Source organism: Protomyctophum bolini (genome assembly GCF_963924005.1).
Source record: "Protomyctophum bolini genome assembly, chromosome: 14".
In the NCBI taxonomy this organism is placed as follows: Eukaryota; Metazoa; Chordata; class Actinopteri; order Myctophiformes; family Myctophidae; genus Protomyctophum; species Protomyctophum bolini.
In genome coordinates this window covers 9,352,771-9,374,813 of record NC_137875.1, presented here as the reverse complement: position 1 = coordinate 9,374,813, position 22,043 = coordinate 9,352,771, and the positions used below count along the sequence as shown (strand labels likewise).

The following is a 22,043-nucleotide window of genomic DNA, read 5'->3' as shown; positions in this document are numbered from 1 at the left end:
CTCATTCCAGCTTCATACCGGCTATTTAAACTGGACATTTGCACTGCTCATCCTGCTTGCTTGCTGCTGCTGCACTGATTCGGCTGTGCTGCTGTCTGCAAAAACCTTTGCTGCTCACCCTCCTCCACCCCAGCTACCCCCAAACCATAATAAATATATTGTTCATTTTATATTCAATAAATATATATATTCCATCCATTCATGAGTTGTCCTGACTGAATATATAATGAGTCAGTAATTCATGAATCGTGGAGCTCAAGCACATGGCTTTGAAGGGTAGCGGATCTACAAGCTCTCAACATGCCATGCTGCATATGCATTGTGGGCTTGCAGATCAGCTATTTTGATTATAACATATAATAAAAAAAAACTCAATATTAAGAGGGTCTGTGTGTGTGTCTCTATCTAGAGCTAATCTTGCAAACCGCTGAACGGATCAGCGCCAAACTGTGTGCAATTGCAATTATGTGAATAATAATTCCACATAATTTCCTAGATGTCCAATATTAGTGAATTATTTTAGAATCCATCTGGAATTGTAGTGGATGATGAAAAATGTCCTGACGTCCCAGATTCTTCTCCTTTCTGACTCCCAAACTGTCACTGTCACTGGAACTCCCCATTGCAGTGAGAACTGCAGACTCACTCCCAATTGTCTGCCTTAATCTGCAGACTCACCTCAGCCCGTATGCAAAGGTTAAAACAACATCATGTTATTTAGACAGATGCTATAGGTCCTAGTTTTTATAGTTACACATATATATTTTGGGGATATTATACCGTTTTAGACTGATGCTAGGTTGTTGGTTCCTACAGTATAGTTTACTGATACACTGCACTGTCTCTATGTATTTGATGTGCTTTCTGTAAATCACTCTGGATTAAGTTTTGTCTCAAAAGTAAAGTTTTGTTCTGAATTTTGGATAATGAGCTGAGTCATCTAAATAACCATATATAACCATAATTATGTGTATTCCTGTTTCAGCTCATGGACCTTATATCCAGATCATTGAGGAGCCCAAACAGGTAAGATGAACTAATAATCAAACCATTAGAATACATATCTTTATTCATTGTGTAAAAGGAAGGAGGCTCCGTAGTACGGTGTGCCTTCGTAGCTGTTTTGTTATTGGTTTGTTTAGTTTTTATTATTATTATTATTATTATATATCTTTTCACCTCATATCCTCCTCACGGTACCTCCTCAGTGGTCCACAGTTTAGGAAAACAGTGCTATAGGCAAATGAATAGCTAAGCAAAGCAGAGAAAACAAGCGTTAAGACGAACAGAAGATTAGGAAGATTTGGTAACGAAAACAAAGTTATGTTTTAATAAGTGGACTTGGGTGTTAAGTCACCGGATACAAGCATTTGCTCCTGTGCTGTTGACGGTCAAACGGTTGGATTTACATAAAGCCACTGGGCGTACAGTACAGGGTGCACATTGTGTGTCACAGTAATCAGATGACCTTTTTAAAGCCGAGCGAGGAAGCAGGGCAGAAATTCCACAGCTGTCAACAGGTGCATGGTGCAGGTTTCCCCCTGCTCTCCAAGAGGAAGTGTGTCCCGTCTTAAGTGGATACTAGTCTACATTGTTACGTTGTTAAGTCTGTATTTAAGATGCGACTTGATTTAATACAAACGTATTGGCATCAGCATGTATATTGTATGTTTTTCTTTCTTTTTTAATATACGAAATATAAAACTTTCCCCATCTAACCTCGATTTTAACCTGGTTTCCCTACCACAAGTGCTGACATTTGACCATTGGGCTATAGAGCACATAGACCATAGAGCCTGCCTGCACTTGCAGGCAGAAACTGAATCTTGACCAAAGTTTGTGTCAGATCCTGTGTTTAGGTGAGACGTGTCGTGACCTTTGGAGCAATGCATTTTGTTTTTGTTTACGGACCATTACGGCCCAGCTCTGGCTCTGCCCTTTTGGCCAAGCCAGAACTGGGCCGTAAAAGGGCCGTAATTCATTGCTCCAAGTGATCCGAGTTTTGATTGATTGCAAAATGTATAGAATGGATACATTTCAACGATAGTCTACTGTGGTCAATACAAACTCTGCTACGAGGATGAAACCAGAAACAGCTCTAAGACTTGTTTATATCAGGGTCCTCCATTTTCAATTCATCAGAATATTTAAAGACATTAATTTCCCGCACCTTGCACCTAAACCACCCCCCGGGCCTAGACCCAGCGAGCTATTTTCTATACCCCAGAACTAAACGCGCCTACCAGAGACACTCTTATACAATCAAAAAACAAAACCAGCCAAGCAAACTATATATATTTATACTATAATTATAATAATTATTATACATATATTTACTTTAGCAGCACAACAACCAGGAAAAACCTCTCCACTAGCACAAACTTAATCAAACAGACGAATGCAAAAGTAACCAAACTTAATAAATCAACTTCAAATAAATTACAAACAAATTACTGCATCTCCCAAAGTCTGAGCACATTCACAAGCGTGTACGCTGAAGTAAACATCGCTTAGTGGTTTGTACTCACCGGACTGTTGAATGGACAAGGGAATCCCCGGAATGGTTCCCAAATGACGTCACTTCATTCACAAAACCCCAAAACCACGGCCCAGACAAGCCATTAATTAAGGCGAAGTTGCCCATAGACTACCGCGGCAGAGAACAAAGGCAGAAGGGCGAGCCGAGTCACTTGACTCTCCAAACTTACTGCACAACTATTCAGAATTCACTGGACAAAGCCCCCATTTGTTATATACCTGGCCTAGGGAAGCCAAGTATACAACAAAAACCAGGGGAGACGCAGTATTCAAAGGCAATATAAATGTATTTAAGTAATCAAAAATGAAGGAATTAATTAAGGAATCAAACCAAATCAAACCAAATCAGGAGCAAATAGATGAGGTGTGGAAGTCAGTAGTGTAGTGGGTGTATGCATGAGTGAAAGGTATGGGTGCATGTTGAATGTATTAACAAAAGTGTTGGGGAAGGTGCATAGTGGGAGAAGTGCAAGAGAGCACTGAACACAACAGAGCTGAGGAAGGGACTGGGAAGACAGGCTTTTATACAGGGCGTCGGCACCGGGCCCAGGTGCCGCCACTTGACTGATTGTCATGACATCACAGCTCTGCTCCCCAATCCACTGCAAGATGAGGAGAACAGAAATTAGGACAGCAAAGTAAAGAAACCAAACTAACCAAAGTGAATTATAAATAGACCACCTAATATAAGATACCATACTTCTAAATATACTATACAGTACACCCTAATATAGTACAATACAATATATACAGGGGGCAGTCACATATTAAATATACAATCATCATATACACAGTTAAAAAAAAAAGGAAAAGAACAACAACAACAGGGGAAAATATATAGTATGAACAAATAGGGGGGGGGGGACTTTAACTTTTTTACAGGGCCCAGTTTCGAATTGCAGACGCCCGTAAGTGCTCTTTGATGGCGGTTTTGAAGGAGTCTAGGGATTCACATATCTCAACGGCTGTTGGCATGGCGTTCCACATTTTTGTGGCATAGGAGCACAATTTATTTAACCCCTTGTTTCAGCCGAATCTGGGTTGAGTGTAAATCGATTATCTGGGCCGGGCCAATTTTGCTATTGTATTAACATACATATTGAACAAAATTAAATGTATTCATTAAAATTAAGTTACATAGTGCTGCTTGGTTAATGTACTGTAGGCCTATGTGTTGTAATTATATTATCTACAAAATGTAACTAAAAGTTTCTAATAATTGTAGTAGAAAAATGGGCATACTCAAAGTGACACAATATTGTGCTAAAGTATAGTACTTGAGTAAATGTACTCCACCACGGGTTTTGGCACATGACTGCTGGAAAGTCCTAGCTTTAGGAAGTGACATTTCCAGTAAGTGGTGGCGTTTACAGGTGTGTTTTATATCCTGATCATGATTGCTAATCAAGACGCTCCAGTGAGGACATTGCATATTAAGTGTGTGTGTGTGTGTGTGTGTGTGTGTGTGTGTGTGTGCGTGTTCAGAGAGGATTCAGGTTCCGGTATGAGTGTGAGGGCCCCTCCCACGGCGGGCTCCCGGGGGCCTCCAGTGAGAAGAACAGGAGGACCTATCCCACAGTGAAGGTCAGTCAACATCGTAACGGGTTGACTTTGATATGTTTGGGGTGCCAGACCAGTTAGTCCAATGCCTAACACCATTTAGTCCAGTTTAGACAAAAACACTTTTTTTAACCACTGTTTGGACCTCAGCTGTCTCTGGGTTATTTTAGGATGCTTCCTTTTTGTCATGCTCTGTGGAGGCTGACTGTCTTTAAGATGTTGTGTTGTGGCATGTTGTTTTGTTTTTCTCGTCATTCTGTACACTCTCAAAATCTCCCTCTCCTTCTCCTGAGGGTAGGCCTGTTTCTGTCTAAATAATACATTGCCATAGAAAGGAGGTGTCATTCACTGGCATCGATTTCCTTTTTCTCCTTTGTACATATATAAGTAAGTACGGTAAGTAAGTAAGCCTTGCCGAGCCCATAGGGCAGGAGCCTATCTCCTGTTTCTGTAGCGTGAGGCAGCTTGATGTACAAGTACACCCCCTGGACATGCCGCTAGTATGTCGCAGGGACTTACCCCCAATCCAACCCTTGATGCCGAGTGTCAAGCATTGGGTCCCATTTTTAGAGTCTTTGGTATGACCCGGCCAGGGATCGAACCCCGACCTCCCGGTCTCAGGGCGGACACTCTAACCACAAGGCCACTGAGCTGGTCAGATGGCATGTATTATTGTGTTAATTATTTATGGTATGTTGATGAATTGCCTACATATAACCACAATGGAGTCCCCAGGACTTTTTTGTGCTATCCTTTTAGCGTGAATGTCTGACTGTACCATGTACTGTTTCCATTTCTGACTAACTATTCAATCTGTCTCTCTCTCTCTCTCTCTCTCTCTCTCTCTGTCTCTCAGGTGAATAACTATGTTGGTCATGCACGGGTGGAGGTGCAGCTCGTTACTCACTCAGACCCTCCCCGCGTGCACGCTCACAGCCTGGTGGGGCGACAGTGCACGGACAATGGCACGTGCACACTGGACGTGGGCCCTAACGACCTCACCGCATCGTTAGTATCCACTCACATCACACAGCACTAGTTTGGGTCCTGGGCTCTAAACTCTAGGTCTAATTTCTCCTTTGGGTCTTGCGCTAAAACTTTTGGGAACCACTGCCCTAACATCACCATGGACCCCTTTTTGAATGTTCATCATTTCAACCGCTTATCCGGGAGTCAGGTCCAGCAGAGAGCTCCAGACCTCCCTCTCCAGAGCAACATTAGTAACTTCCTCCTGGGGGATCCCAAGTAATCCCCCCCATCTGGTCCTTGGTCTGCCTATGGGTCTCTTCCCAGTGGGACGTGCAACGAGGACCTCCCTAGGGAGATGCTCGGGATGCCCGAACCACCTAAACTGACTACTTTCAAAGCAAAGGAGCAGCAGGACTACTCTGAATCTCTCTCGCGTGACTGAACTTTTATTTTATTTAGCATAGTAAAAAACAATACAAAAGAAAACACAAAAAATAAAAGGGAATGTGATAGAAGGAGGCAATTAGTGGCTTATACGAGGCCTCTCTCTACTATGTATGTCCCAATATGACCCAATACAAAAAAAAAATTAACATGATTTGTAAACAAGATATACATGATTGCAGTATATTAAAACAACTACAACATGATTAAAATACTCATGATTAGAGAAGAGATAACACAAAAGAAAAATCATTCCTTCAATTTGTTCTTATAAGAGAAGAAAAAATGAGTATTTCTCATCCTATCTCTAAGGGAGATGCCAGCCACTCGTCTGAGAAAACTAATTTCGTCCACTTGTATTCGTCCTCATTCTTTCGGTGGTGGCCCACACATCATGACCATAGGTCAGAGTAGGAACGAAGAGCTTAACCTTCTTAGCTTAACCAGAGACCACCAGGGGAGAAGATTGGTGTTAAAATCACTTACACCTGATTATTCAACTGAAAAAGTAATTGAGAGATGAATTGCTAGTAAATAATCTTCCCATACAGCTTCAGCAACCTGGGGATCCTCCATGTGACTAAGAAAGGAGTGGTTGAGGTGTTGAGTAAAAGGCTGAAAGAGGAGAGGAGAAGACTAAAAGGTCAGCTCTACCATTCCACAGGTACAACAAGAGTCTTTATTAATAATCTTTATAACTTGCGCAAGCAGAGCGTGCAAGTAATAGTTTTCGTCATCATTGAGAGCTAGTTATACCAGTTATACCCCGACGTCATATGCTGCTACGATACATCAAACGGGGCATACGCAAAGTAACCACAGTATACCGCTAATCAACTTACACATTACATATACATAGAGGCATTTCCCTTAATCCACCCGACACTGATCGACATATACGTCACCATCGAAAGCCATACGTAGCAAATAGCTAAACCTAATAATTCAATATTTCAAACGTTCTTTCACAGAGAAGCTGAGATTTGACAGTTTGTAGCGGTCGACAGTACTTGCACGCTCTGTTTGCGCACTAGTAGGCCATTTATGGCCTACTTGTGTGCAACAAGCAAGTAGGCACTTGACAGAGTGCAGTTCTAGTTTATTATCTGATCAAATCTTATGATGACATACAGTAAGACAGGACCACCAGTATGACATTGTTTGTGGGTTGTTTTCTTACTTGGATTAGCAAACTAGTGTGTGCGCATGTGTGATCCTGAACAGAAGCAGAGGAGAGTTCTCTCGTGAGGGAAGCTAAGGAGCTTGGGAAGATCATGGACCTCAACATAGTGAGGTTAAAGTTCACCGCCTACCTGCAGGACAGCAACGGAGGTTTCACCAGAGCCCTCAAACCTGTGGTGTCCAACCCTATCTATGACAGTAGTGAGTTTAACACTATTACTATAACCAACCCTATCTATGACAGTAGTGAGTTTAACACTATTACTATAACCAACCCTATCTATGACAGTAGTGAGTTTAACACTATTACTATAACCAACCCTATCTATGATAGTAGTGAGTTTAACACTATTACTATAACCAACCCTATCTATGACAGTAGTGAGTTTAACACTATTACTATAACCAACCCTATCTATGATAGTAGTGAGTTTAACACTATTACTATAACCAACCCTATCTATGACAGTAGTGAGTTTAACACTATTACTATAACCAACCCTATCTATGACAGTAGTGAGTTTAACACTATTACTATAACCAACCCTATCTATGACAGTAGTGAGTTTAACACTATTACTATAACCAACCCTATCTATGACAGTAGTGAGTTTAACACTATTACTATAACAAACCCTATCTATGACAGTAGTGAGTTTAACACTATTACTATAACCAACCCTATCTATGACAGTAGTGAGTTTAACACTATTACTATAACAAACCCTATTATTTGTACACTAACAGGCTAAAGATGGAGACATGGAGTGCCCTGATTTTTTTTCTGTTTTGCATGTGTTTATAGAGTTTATAGAGTTAACTAATAGACCCCCAGGTTTGGTTATAATATGTCTAATATGTCAAATATGTCTTCCCTGTGTATTTTTGGTTTCTTCCTGAAAGCTGAAAGGCCCAATCAAAATAACACCGTTTTAGCGACATCATAACCCTAACCCCTTCCACATTATCGTACAAAAACAACCGTGGGCGAGGCTTAAGTTCAGGTGATTGGCGCTAAGGTGAAGGCCATGTATACTTAATGAACTGGTGGGTGTGGCCACACAAAAAAACATAATTTTAACACTTTCTGTACACTTTTTTGAAAGAAATCTTCCTCCTAGTTTAATCAGAATACCTGATGATCATGTTTTAGGGGGGAAAACAATCACGGCACTCCATCTAAAAGTACTAGTACTTAACCTACCCTATCTATGACAGCAGTGAGTTCTACACAAACACTATTACTTAACCAACTTTATTTTATATTATTTCATTCATACCATATTTTTTAAATGTGCTGAATGTCCAGAACCGCCCCCAAAAGGCCTCTGCCCGGGCTCTAGACAGGGCCCCTGCCCAGTATCCATATATGGAGCTGGCCTGTTCTGACATCATTCTGACGTCTGCATAGACTCCATATTTGGGCATGCCTGACATAGAACTCCATAATATGCACATAAAAGGGGCACAGACATAATATCTGGGTGGGGCATGCATTTCCAACTTGATTGTTCCAAGTAGGCCAGTGCCCAACAAACAGGCACTGCTGTAGAGGCTCCAACGGGCACTGCTCTAGTTAATCTTAATCCACCATTGCATTCAAATAACAGTTTCGGGGGTGTGCTCACTCTCGAATCCCAATTCAATCCTAATCCCAAATGAATTCCCTTTTCCCTCCCTCTTTCCTCCAGAGTCTCCCAATGCTTCCAATCTGAAGATCTCTCGCATGGATAAGACGTGTGGCTCGGTGCTGGGAGGAGACGAGATATTTCTGCTATGCGACAAAGTCCAGAAAGGTGAGCAGAGCAGCACATCAACTGGGCACAGTGGTTCAAATGGGACATTTAACCCATTGATCCCTACTAGCACCCTCAAGGTCCAAAAGTGCCAATCTATAGTATGAACAAGCTAGATTGGCTATATTTAGGGACGAGACAGTTGCAACTCTGGGTCCGTTTTACTAAGTATAGACTGGGTTTAAGTTGTTTTAACCACTTAAACCCTCTATAGGCCTACTTATTAAAATGGACCTGAGTTGCCTCTGTAGTTGGTGCAGTCTTTTTCCCTCTACACCAAATATTCTGACCAAAATTAGCCAATCTACAAGCTCACAACACGTGAGAGACTATTTAATGTCGTTAGTCATTTTAGCTTTTATTTTGCTTATTATTTAATCTGTAACTGTTTAAATCGCCATGATTGCATTTTTAACATATGTGTAGTAGGAGCTCTGCAGCATTGCATTAGTGGTGGTATTGAAATAAATCTGGTTCACATTATTGTTATTCGTTATATCTGTTATGTGTAATGATAGTCAGTTATTGCAACTGATTTAAAAATGACTTACATCTGACCTCACACCTCACACTATACGGATGGTCGATGTGATGTATTGTCTGTGCTGTGTATGGCATGTTCCAGATGATATAGAGATCCGTTTTTATGAGGAAGAGGAGGAAGGGGGATGGGAGGCCTTTGGAGACTTTTCACCCACCGACGTTCACAAACAGGTAGCGTGTGTGTGTGTGTGTGTGTGTGTGTGTGTGTGTGTGTGTGTGTGTGTGTGTGTGTGTGTGTGTGTGTGTGTGTGTGTGTGTGTGTGTGTGTGTGTGTGTGTGTGTATTGAATTAATTTAAACAAAAGTTCAGGCACTAGAGTGCAATACAAGCAAAATATGAATTATTATTATTACTGTCTGTAAAGCTACCGAGTCCTGGTAAACATCAACAAACATCTTGTTCTTCCTCATTCTTCAGTATGCCATCGTGTTCAAGACTCCTCCGTACCACAGTACGGAGATCGAACGGCCAGTCACAGTCTTCCTCCAGCTGAAGAGAAAGAAGGCAGGGGACAGCAGCGACCCCAAACAGTTCACCTATGTACCGCAAGTGCAAGGTATGGATACTTTACAAGCAGTTCACCTGCACTTCTCCTTTGGTCCAATGTGACAATGGTCCAGTGGAAAGAAGTGAGTGTGGGATTTATTACTCTCACTCTATCACTAAATTTGGGTGAAATTCACGAAAGAAAAACACTATGATGACTGAAACATGAAAATATTCCAGTAAAATAATAATAAATAAACAAGAATTAAATCAATTAATTACCAGCTGCATTATTATTATCTGCGGGGGTCCGCTATAACTGCCTCTGTGTCAGTTTCAGCGTAGTAGTTTAGGTAGGAACCAAAATTCTCTAAGGCGGAACTATCATGTTCTGAGTCGTTTGTTTCCGCCCAGACATATTTGCGGTGTGCACATACGTCAGCCAATGAGAAAACCAGCTGGAATAGCTTTGCACATCGATTATAGACTCAGCTTGCTATTGCATAGCAGCTGGTAAAAAACTCAAATTTGTACAGTCCTTGAGTACATGTAGGCATACATTACTTAGTTACAACCACTGCTTTTCCACACACCTGACCTTAACAACTAAATCATCATTATATGATCATTGCATTTCCATGGTGACTTTAAAGTTAAGAAAATGGTAATCAAGTGAGTACTTTGGGTGGTAGCCTAGAAATCTCAAGAAATTCCAAGAGATCTTCGTTCTTCAGGGGAAGATATATTGAGGGGAGAATGTGTGTGTGTGTGTGTGTGTGTCTGTTGCATGTGTGTTGTATACATTGCCCAAAGTTTCGTACAATGTGATGTTGTTTGAAGTTGTTTGAGAGGATTTTTACTCACAATCACCAACTGTCAGTGGTATGTCTTCTCTCCTTTATGAGTTTTCTTATGATGTTTGAGATTACTGCTGGAGCTGAACTGTTTCCCACACTGGCCACAGTGGTAGTGCTTATTCTCTCCTGTATGAATTATCGGGTGAAGTTTGAGAATACTGTCCTGGCTGAACAGTTTCCCACACTGGCCACATAGAGCTTCTCTCCTCTATGAGTTCTCTCATGATGTCCTCACTCCTTAATGCTCCACGGTATGCTCTAAAAGTCTGGAAAAACGTAATTTTTCCATTTCAGTGGGTCTTTAAAACCATTCTGCTTTCAATCCAAACCGATTCTGATTCCTTGCAGAACGAGGGCAGGGTTTGGGGCTGCCGGTGTGAACATGAGCCTAAAAGACACTGAAACACTGTCACACTTGCCTAGTGTGGGTAGTATGAAAACCGGGAAAATATATAGAAAATAACCTCCAGGCAGTCCTTGAAGCAGAGATGCTGTTTGTCTTTATTCACACAGACCAAAAACAAAGGTATTAGCAGATGCACTGGACAGATGGCCCTAGCTCCTTCCACCTCCACAGTCCTACTTTGACTGCCAGGCAGTGGGAGGCCTCCCTACATATAAAGGCTAAGCTCCTCCCACTGGAACACACCACCCTAAATTGATTCCACAATTACACCAATAATGTCCAGGGACAACACATATTATTCATCACATATTATTATACATAACTTATTATTCAAGCAATTAACCATATATCATTATAAACAATGAGAAAACAGGGTACTCTAAACAAACCCTCATACTGTTGGTATGTTCCCCACACCCCACAGCTGATAGTTGCTCCCTACCATGGAGACAACAAGCAATTAACAATCAAGCATCAACCAATATACATACACAGCCCAAAATAATATAATTCTCAGCAACATACACAATACATAATAATTCAAACTTTAACCCATTTGTGTCCCGACCTTCCTGTTAAATTAGAAATAAAGAATCAGAATTTAACACAGGTCGTTCAATATATCATCAGTGGCAGGGTGAACTCTTGTGTTTGTGGTGGTTTTGAAAGCATCTACTCATGCTGGTTGTCACTTGTTTGCACGGACACAGTCAAGGAAAAGACAAACATTACTGGGGGAAACTTAAATACATGTTTCTGTCTTTATTCCCACTTGCTATATTCTTGTTTTCATTATTTCCCCCTTTCTTCTCTTTCTCTTTCATCTGTCTCTCTGTCAGATAAAGAGGAGGTGCAGAGGAAGAAACAGAAGCCCCTCCCACACTACGACCCATGGAGAGGAGGAGGAGGAGGAGGAGGTGGAGGAGGAGGGAGAGGGACCTTTGGAGGAGGAGGGGGACAAGGAGGCGTAGGGGGTGGAGGAGGTAAGAAGTGATGAAGGAGCAATGGTCACATTCAGTCAACACACACTCCCCAAAGTGCATCAAACGGTGCCATCCTTGTCACTTCCACACTCCAAGAAGGCAGAAGTGCAGTTCTCAAACTGTTGGAGATAGGCTCTTGATACAGTTCTTGAACAAACAAATTGTGCAGTGAGATACTTTAGAAAACCCTCTTGGAGCACGCTATTTCTGCACGTCCTTTAATTGGTAAACGGACAAAGGTATTAAGGATTTAACATGTATTTAATCAAACTGCATAAAGTTAAAAGTATTACAGATTGATTAATAGAATGAAATGTACTACATGAGATCTCATGGGCGTCAGAATTCTATCCCTTGCAGATTTAAGTTCAATCACCAAGTGACAGTTCGTGAAGTCTGCGCACTGGTCAAATCTTTCCCTGCCCATTTTATACGTTAACATAAAGCCAAATAGGTGGATTCCAGATGACGATTTCTGTACAGTATGTTCCCCTCGATACTTCTGCTTTTCCTCGGGGTTATGCGATGGTCATTTTAGTCAGAGAGTTAGCCTGCAGGACAAAGCATAAGACAAACCATGCAACATATAGAAAATATGGAACTGCGTGATGCAGAGAGGCCCCTTGACCTCTCCTCTGATACTTCTGTTTTCCTTGCTTAACATCTGAGAGTCCATTTTTAGATTTCTTATCAACCAGCTCAAATCGACAACCGCTTTTAATGAAATGTTATCTACTTTAGGGGAAGAACATTGAACTTTCTGTACATTTTTAAATATAATAGAGAAAATAGCCGATCTACAAGCATCGCATTTCGCCCCCTCTATTTCCCATTCCAAGTACATTTGTCTTAAATGTAATGCCAGCGCCGCTATTCCAAAGCCATTTTCAGCAACGGTATTATAATGTTTTCGGTGGGTAGATCTTGTTGAGCTGGTCATTTTGAAAGTAGCTCTCAAGTCAAAAAAGTGTGGGCACCCCTGATATTGTCCTTTCCATAAAGTCACAGGAGCATGTGTTTGGTGGTCTTGCCCAGCAGGTTTCCAGTTCAACCAGCAGATGAATGGAGGAGGAGGCTTCTACTCGGGGGGGTTTACTGGCTACACAGGAGGGGGAGGGGCCCAGATGTCTGGCTCCGCCCCACAGTCAGGCTCCGCCCCACAGCCACAACAGACCACAACAGAGTTTATCCAACAGCAGGCTTCAGGGCAGTCCAGCTCACCTTTACAGCAACAGCTTCTGCAAATAGGTAAGACTATAGTATCGACCAATGATTCTCAACCTTTTTTATTTCAAGGAGACCCAGTTTTAATATGCATTCGATTAGACCACAGACCCCCTTTGATACACTCTGCAAATTGAGTATCAGCGATTGTTTTAAACACTAAACACTGAGCAGGCGTTGACACTAAGGGTTGCCCATAAAACCTTCGGGCAGGTGGAGTTTGCTTTCAGGTACTCGTTTGAACCGTCTATAAACACAACAGGATATTTCTGTCTAAACACGTACCTGAATGTGGCATAAAAAAAACAAAAAAGGGTATGACCGGAAAGAAAAAGGTGTTAAATTGAACTGTAATTTAATTCACTTTTTTACTTTTCAGGCAAGTAGGCCTGATACGTGGCCAAGTAGAACATGACCTGTACTTGCCCGACCGACTGGCAAGTGCCTCTAGTGTCAACCCCTGCTGAGTACAGTCTAGATTGTGGTCCCAAAAAAGAAAAAGAAAAAGAAAAGTATCAAATGGGGGTCTGTGGCACATCTTAAAATGAGGGTCCTTGAAATGAAAAAAGGTTGTGAATAACACATTTAGCAATTAAAAATCTAGGCATTTGGCAGACGCTCTTAATCCAGAGCAACAGGAATGTGCATCTCTCCCTTATACGTTACTCATCTAGACACGACACAATTCAGGGACGATACCTTTTGAAAACAGATTATGTTTGGTGCAATTTGGATAACTCTAATCCCTCCGTCTGCGTGTCCGTGTGTCCAGCGGCCTCTCTCAACAGTAGAGCCACGCAGACAGCCAGACAGACGGCCGGGGCGCTGCTGCACTACTGTAGCACTGGGGACGTCAGGGTCCTTCTGGCAATCCAGAGGCACCTATGTGGGGTCCAGGACGACAACGGAGACACGTGAGTCAGGGGCCAGGGGTCATTGCTGGCTTGTGGTGGAAATCTTTATCGAGTTCACTGTGTGACATTTTGTACTTTTCCTTCCCACAGTCCCTTGCACCTGGCCATCATCCACCAGCAGAACGGAGTCATTCTGCAGCTCATACACACTCTGCTGAGCAGCCAACAGCAGCGAGTCCTCAACACCTGCAACCACCTCCGACAGGTAACTAAAGTCCTAAACTTTACACTACTGGTTGCGGAACGAGCATGGGATCCTCTTGGCGTTTGAGCAAGGACGCGCTGTGTTTGGCCAGTGCGCTTGTGCGCTGTGCACTGTGATTCGAACTATATGGGGCAAACAGTCTAGCCACAACATGATTTACTATTCTGTCCCTATCGTGTCGCAACTTGAACGGGGCTGAGTCGGCCAAGCGAACTTTGCAACGTTCGACATGGCAGCTTGCACGATTTAGCGTGCTCTGTGATGTCTCTCGTGGCTCAAGTCCGCTTGTACTTTATCCCCTACTAATAGTAGGCGGGAGGCGTGACCATTTACTCAAATGCGAAGAGGATTCCATGCTCGTGGTTGCCGACGGCCAGGAATTAAAGTTCAGACATGTGCTCAAAAACTGACGTCTCCCCTCCTCTCCTCCAAGACCCCGCTCCACCTAGCAGTGATCACCAGACAGGTGAAGGTGGTGGAGGTGTTATTACGGGCGGGGGCAGACCCCACCCTGCTGGACCAGGACGGACGAAGCCCGCTCCACCTGGCCGCCATGGGCGGAGACGAGGCCGTGCTCCACCCACTCCTGGCACACCTGGGAGAACGCCACGCACACCTGGTCAACACTGCAGACTACAATGGTGAGTACAACAACAATAGGATACTTTATTGGCAACATTTAAGAGCACATATACTGTATTGCCATTAAAGGTGCCAAAATGACAGCAAACATCTGTGTCACTAGTGATCACTTTAAGTCTAAGACATACAGTTGTTGAATTCACAAAAATAGCCAAAGCTTATTTCCATTGTGGTCCATTTATTTTAATAGACTAGAATAGAAATAGAATCTTGAAAGATTTAGATTTTAACTACTTTATTCTTTGGCTATTTCTTTTTTTTTAATTTTGAAAATAAATCTTACAATGTATTGTACATTTTTTTAAAGGGAACATTTTTAACTCAAGTCTTTGCTTCTAGGCCTCTAGGGGGTCCCTAGAACTAAATATTTTGAGATTTTGAGATCCACGGCCAAATACATATCAATTTGTGGGTCATTGACATGAAAAAGTTTGAGCACCACTGTTTTTTGTTTTGTTTTAGTTTTTTAGAAAACCGTTTTAAGCAGGTGTGATAACGACTGTTCTCCGTCAGGTCTGTATCCTCTGCACCTGGCGGTAAGGAGGGGCGGGGAGCGTGTGCTGCGTCTGCTGGTGGAGGGCGGGGCCAAGATCAATGCACCTGAGCAGAAGGGCGGAAGCTCCGCCCTTCACCAGGCAGTCAGGGACAATCTGTTCAAGGTGGCCTGCTTCCTCATCACTGAGGTGAGGACGCACAGTAGACGCACACACACACACACACACACACACACACACACACACACACACACACACACACACACATGCACCATACATTGGTACATACATACACACTGAACAAACAGACTGCTGTGTTGGGATGATTCAAGGCTGATGTGTGTACAGCACTGCCCTCTACCGGTTTATTCTGTAATAACACTCTGTCGTGTACCTGTGCAGCTGAAGGCCGATGTGAACGTGTGTACGTTTGCTGGGAACACACCTCTACACCTGGCCGCCAGCATGGGCTCGCCTACACTCTGCTCCATGCTCATAGCTGCAGGTCAGTCTCTCTCGGTATAACACGGAATGACTTTTTGTATTGATTGATTGAAATAATGGGTGCATTTAAAAGAAAGTACAGGTCAATGCAAAAACTGCTACGAGGATAAAACAAGAAAAAACACTAATACTTGTTTACATCAGGGTCCTCCATTTTCAATTCCGTTCCACATTTTAGTTAACCTGACGCTGCCAGATCCAAAAAGCTTGCTACACAAATTTGTTTCACAGCTTATTTGGATCTGGGATCGCGGAAGCAAATTCGATGACGGGGCTGTTCCTTTTTTTCAAGATACATGGTAGATGATTGGATGGGAGCGTCTGTCTATCACCGTGTGGGCGTGCAAACACAACCAATCATATCGACGTGTCTATATACCGTCACATCCGCATCCCGCCTTTAGCTCACGCTGATTGGTTCGGTACGAAGCAGATCTGACTCAGGGCTCAACTCCGTCAGAGATCCCAGATGAGTGTTGTGTTGGGGAATATGTTTCCGCAATACCGCCCTCATCTGGCAGCGTCAGGTTACATTTTAGTGGCATAGAAGCGAAATTAATTAACCCCTTGTTTGAGCCGAATCTGGGCAAAAAGTATTTTGACAGGTACATGGGTATCTTAGTGTTGTAGCACTAAAATACAGATATTTGATTCCCCTGGCACAAATGGTGGAACAATTAAAACAAAACGAAGCATACATCAGTTCACCCAAAGAGAAAAACTAAACAACGCGTGCTTATTTTTTGTTTCTTTCTCCAGGGGCCGATAAAAACGTGGAGAACGACGAGCCGCTCTTTTTTAGCTCCTCCTCCTCCTCCTCGTCAGACGAAGAGCAGGAAGAAGAGGAGGGCGGCCGGCCACTCGGAGGGCAGCTCAAAGGTCAAGAGGTCACCTCGCAGCCAATCAACCCTCGCAAGAGGCCGGCGTCGGGCCACACCCCGCTGGACCTGGCCTGTTGTCAGAAGGTACAGAGGACATGCCAATCAATAGATTGTGTTAGAGCTTTGAATCAATGGAACTGACATAATACTTTAGTACATAGTTTAGTCTCCTATTTAATGGTGACACAATGAAAACTTAAGGTGTGTTTTTATTATATACATTCTTTTTCAACATATTTTCAGACGCGGGTCGGCGGCCGAACACATCATTTTTGGTGTCCTTGACATGAAATAGTTTGAGCACCACCAATATAGAAACATATAGTTTTTGAGTGGTGCAACCACTCCAAGGAACAGCAATGTCCGACCGTGTCTATGTGTTGGTCACCTATGTGACGTTAATGAGCACCAGTACTATCAGTACCAGTATGGGTGCTGTTGTGCCAGAGAGAGATATAGGGATAGTGCTGCACTGTTGCAAACACTCAAGTTGTTTTCTACTCTACTTAAGACGTGACCATGTACCTTGTTGTTTGTTGTTGACTAGCCTTCCTGACATTTAAACTGATCTTGTGCTGTGGTCCTGCAGGTGCGTAACCTGCTGGGCTCGGGTCACAGTCCCAGGTCCAGTCGACAGAACAGCAAGAAGAGCAAAAGCAGCCACAGTGAAAGTACCACAGGTAGGTGGCTGCTGTTTTCACACTATTGATCAGTGGACCGAGTCAAACAAAAAAAAATTCAACGCATGTCCCTACTACACACAGTGGTCTCTGGACAGTGATAACCATGTCCTTACTACTCCCTCCAGAGTCAGACAGTGGTCTGGACAGTGATAACCATGTCCCTCCAATCCCTCCAGAGTCAGACAGTGGTCTGGACAGTGATAACCATGTCCCTACTACACACAGTGGTCTCTGGACAGTGATAACCATGTCCCTACTACTCCCTCCAGAGTCAGACAGTGGTCTGGACAGTGATAACCATGTCCCTATACTACACAGTGGTCTGAACAGTGATAACCATGTCCCTACTACTCCCTCCAGAGTCAGACAGTGGTCTGGACAGTGACACAGTGACCAGGCTGGTGGAGCTGCTCAGTGTGGACGAGGTGCCATGGAGACAGCTGGCGGAGAAACTGGGCATGCTCACACTGGCACACCTGTACCAGGACAGCCCCTCGCCGTGCCAACACCTGCTGCACAACTACCAGGTATAGGGGGATTCTGTGTGTGTGTGTGTGTGTGTGTGTGTGTGTGTGTGTGTGTGTGTGTGTGTGTGCGCAGATTTACATCTTGTAGTGCATCTTGTAGTGCATATCATCTCAGTCGGGTGAAAACCCTCAACATAATTTATGTCCAAAACTGCTACTTTTCAGGATTCAAATTCAAAAGCATCAAAAGTAGCAGATATACAGGCTCAAAACGTGTCGCTTCGCGCCACAGTTCGAGCTTGCAGATCTGCTACTTTTGATGCTTTTGTGTGATCTGTGTGATTGACTGTGATCAAGTAGTAATTCATTAATTCAAAAGTTTAAACATGGAGATATTGAGGTTTCTGCCCGACAGCAACGATATGTTACGTCATTGTTTATGTGTGTGTGTGTGTGTGTGTGTGTGTGTGTGTGTGTGCGTGCGTGTAGGTGGGTGGGGGTCCTGTGGAGGGCCTGGTGGATGCTCTTCAGTCTCTGGGGCTGACGGAGGGGGTCCGACTGCTGCAACAGGTGGAGTTACAACACGACAAACACACCCTGGGTAGGTCACGCACGCACGCACGCAAGCACACACACACACACACACACACACACACACACACACCAAAAACATCAAAAGCAGCAGATCCGCAAGCTTGAAACTTGGCACGAAGTGACGATAAGGAGACTCCAAACACTGGATCATAATCTCACGTTGCCTCTCGCAATTTCCAAATGCTTCCATCATACAGCAACCTGGAGCAACCAGAGCAACAGTCCGTTTCGTCTTCATAGTCGCACACATTTATCCTAATAGAAATATGGTAGAAATCATCTAAGCATTATATAGCTTGTTGCTTAGCAGCAAAGAAAATACAAAATATACCTGCAAGCAGCGATAAGGTGGGACCAAGAAAGAAGACAATACGCAATAAGAACAATATACACAAATAAGACTGACGAGCTAAGTTGTCGGTACCCGGATTCGAACACACAATCTGTGTGTGTGTGTACTTTTACTTGAGCACATTTCTAATACGGGACTTCTGTCTACTTGCAACGGAGTACATCTACATTGCAGTAGGCTATTGAATACTTTAACATTTGAGTATTTTTCCACCACTGCATGTACTGTACCCCACAATGACCAGGTTTCTTTCCCATGGTCTCTTTTGCCCAATCAGAAACCACAGTAGACAGCGGCTTCAGCAGTCAGCCAATGGATGAGGACGAGGAGGCGGCGCCAGCCCTGGCCAATCAGTGAGTGCCGGGAAGAGGCCGTAATAACCAAGAACAACCAAGGATTATATACGAGAAGATATGTGACTTGGTCGGGCGGTTCCAGCTGGCACATTGGTCAGTGTTCGTCAGGAAAACTGGAGCCGGAAGTTCCACAGAATGCATTGGAGTCAATGAGAGCCGCCTGGACAAGCAAATGAATAGAGATGCACAATATTATCGGGAGCGTATTGAAATCGGCCATATCGGCCGTAAAACTCCCATATCGGCATCGAATCGCTCTAAAAAACAATCCTGGTTATTTTCACCGCTGTTGATGACGCGGTAATAGTGTGACTGTCAATGGCTTTGTACTCACAGAGCAGCCAGTCTGCCTGTCTCTGTCTCTTTCACCCATTTAGACCTGTTGCAACCTATACGTTGTTACACCTTTCAATCCGGGAGTCCCATTAGTACTTGCTATACGTGTAGCAACATATTTTTTCACATTTTTCAATAAGAATATGTAGGTTTTCAGAGACCTTGGGATAGGGATAGGCATTTTTAGAATGGGCCTCAGGTCTAAATGGGGTAAGAGCGTCATCTGTTAGTGGGGAGGGGGGGGCTTACCATCTACTTTCACCTGCAGAACTAAAAATTAATTAGCAATGAGTTCAATATAAATATATAATATAATGTAATATATCAGAATCTGTGTCGGCAGATTCAATATTGTGCATCTAAACAGTATCTTTTAATGATTGCCACCTTGCATTAAATAATCGGTTCACGAATATAAAAGAAGACGTATCACACTTTGGTTTTCTGGTCTCTTGTGTTTCGATGTGCACTCTGTGTAACTGTGTTGCAATGAGACCATCGTACCAGATCACAACATAACGTGTGACGGTGTGATATGCCTTTTGTTTTCCTGAATCGATAATCTGACAATGTTCACAATCAATAAAAAATAACTAAAATAAAAATGTCTTTATTCATAACCTGGTCCAGACGGCATCGAGTGTCCCACGGCCGGTGCGCCTACAGAATATGCTATAGAACGTCTTGTCTTATCCTTGGTTATATATAATCCTTGAATAATGTTTCCAAAAGCACCTTTTAAAAAGGCTTTCATCTCAGTGCCACTGTGGAGCAGGAAGCAGCCTTGACGTCTCTACGTACAAACTAGACTCTGTTCAGACTCTGTTCTCAAACTTTATTTATCAGCCTTGGAGTAAACAGCTAAAACCCCGTCTTCTGCCGTCGGGCAGAAGAGCAGCTCATACACTTATCTTCTTAACCACTTCAACCCGGAGTCCCTCAGGCTCTGGACTGCTGTATTTTCTGCTATTGGGGAATAGCAGAATCAGCAGATCACCTAGATCTGCTATTTTCCTGCGAAGATTTTACCCCCAACACAGATGCTGGGGTTTAAGTGGTTAATTCCTTGCTCAATGGCAACCACAGCACACAGTGATGTGTGCACACATGCACGCACGCACGCACAGGACATTGTTCTAGGACGGCAATTTCATAAAGATTTTACACGATTTTATAAGCTTGCAGAATGGTTATTTTGCCATTTTTAAGTATAAATTGTCATAACTCCAATCCTAATCCCTAAAACACAACCGTTAAATGCCAAATCCTAACCAAAACATGCCTTTTTACCTAATTGGTAATGTTTTTAACTTGAAAAATATATATTTATTTCATCACGAGGACCACGGAAATTGTTCACGCAATGTCTATTTCTAAACGTCTACTATAGTGTCCCCAGTCCTGATGCTGGAATGCGTACATTTGTTTGCCAATTTTTTAGGCAAAGGAATTACGAAACATTCGGACGTGATTAACACATTATTTAATTGAAATGTACTCACACACACACACACACAGAATTTGACCACTGACATTAAATGGATTTTTCTGTCCGTTATTTTTTACAAACTGATGATATTATTAACCACTGAAACCCTGGGGTCCCGATGTGACGATGTCCGATGTCATTATACGTCGAAATTGTCAAATAATTTCTAAATGTTTTCAATTGATTTATCTTTTCATTTTTAAGCTATTTCTTTTCCCCAAGTACAAAATAGGGCTTAAGTGGTTAAAACGTAATCGTTACAAGCGACTGGAAAAGCTATGACTATGCTTCGTGTGGCTTCCATATGTTTTACATTTTCAAAACTACAGATTTTAGCATGTACTGGCTGTGGTTATTTGGATGTGTTTTACTAATACTGTGTATTTGTTGAGTTTCTCATCTTAACCAAATACAGTTTTACAGCCTTGAAAAAATATGCCTAATGAAGTACATCTTGGAATTTATTCAGCATTTATTTACGATATTCAGATGGTTTATTATATTGTCGTCCTTTTGAATATCTGTGTCATTTTGAATTCCTTCTTTGTTGAATAAAGAAACAAATGTCTTTAAAACTTAATGTCTGCCAACGACTTACCGGTAATTAACTGCTTTTTTAGCAACTCCCGTAGCGCCGACGACGTCTTTATCGCCTTTTTAAGACGTGTATAACGTTGGGCAAAAAAGGATACACACAGTCGAGTCGACTGGTAGTTGAGTCGACTGGTAGTTGAGTTGACTGGTAGTCGACTGGTAGTCGAGTCGGCTGGTAGTGTGAAGACTGGAGACTGAGTGAGGACTGCTGGGTGAGATGCTGCTTATATATATAGGGCACACCTAAACTGTGATTGGCTAGTGAGTTGAGTGGTGTGATGGCAAACAGGTGTCTCATTATGGATGCAGGGAATGGGGAATGTCTTTAAAATACTTTTTACTTTGAAATGTCTCAATGGCAATAGCACACTTTGGCATGCTACTAATCCTACATACTTACACCTAGAAACCCCATTCAAACCTATTTAGGTTCATCTTATGGTGGACATGTTTGCCTGAAAAGGAATTTTTGAAATGTTTCATAGTTTTAGAAATATAGTGCTTTCAAATTTGAGAAATGTATAATGGGGCTCAATGGCAGATA

General features: G+C 42.7%; 1 protein-coding gene across 3 annotated transcripts in view; it reads left to right on the top strand.

Annotated features, from left to right (window-relative positions):
* Positions 1–21,472, top strand: part of nfkb2 (nuclear factor of kappa light polypeptide gene enhancer in B-cells 2 (p49/p100)) — a 34,360-nt gene extending 12,888 nt beyond the window's left edge. For 2 of the 3 annotated variants that reach the window (XM_080782367.1, XM_080782369.1), the window contains 20 exons: positions 986–1,026; positions 4,024–4,122; positions 4,955–5,106; positions 6,063–6,175; positions 6,736–6,894; positions 8,385–8,489; positions 9,115–9,203; positions 9,450–9,588; positions 11,621–11,764; positions 12,800–13,012; positions 13,761–13,902; positions 13,993–14,107; positions 14,541–14,748; positions 15,263–15,432; positions 15,646–15,748; positions 16,507–16,712; positions 17,218–17,308; positions 17,672–17,838; positions 18,268–18,379; positions 19,002–21,472. In XM_080782367.1, the coding sequence (XP_080638493.1) occupies positions 986–1,026; positions 4,024–4,122; positions 4,955–5,106; positions 6,063–6,175; positions 6,736–6,894; positions 8,385–8,489; positions 9,115–9,203; positions 9,450–9,588; positions 11,621–11,764; positions 12,800–13,012; positions 13,761–13,902; positions 13,993–14,107; positions 14,541–14,748; positions 15,263–15,432; positions 15,646–15,748; positions 16,507–16,712; positions 17,218–17,308; positions 17,672–17,838; positions 18,268–18,379; positions 19,002–19,081 (2,648 nt within the window). In that variant the 3' untranslated portion in view covers positions 19,082–21,472. The remainder of the gene's footprint in view (positions 1–985; positions 1,027–4,023; positions 4,123–4,954; positions 5,107–6,062; positions 6,176–6,735; positions 6,895–8,384; positions 8,490–9,114; positions 9,204–9,449; positions 9,589–11,620; positions 11,765–12,799; positions 13,013–13,760; positions 13,903–13,992; positions 14,108–14,540; positions 14,749–15,262; positions 15,433–15,645; positions 15,749–16,506; positions 16,713–17,217; positions 17,309–17,671; positions 17,839–18,267; positions 18,380–19,001) is intronic. The other variant, XM_080782368.1, reaches the window with a different exon arrangement.
* Positions 21,473–22,043: the final 571 nt, after the last annotated feature.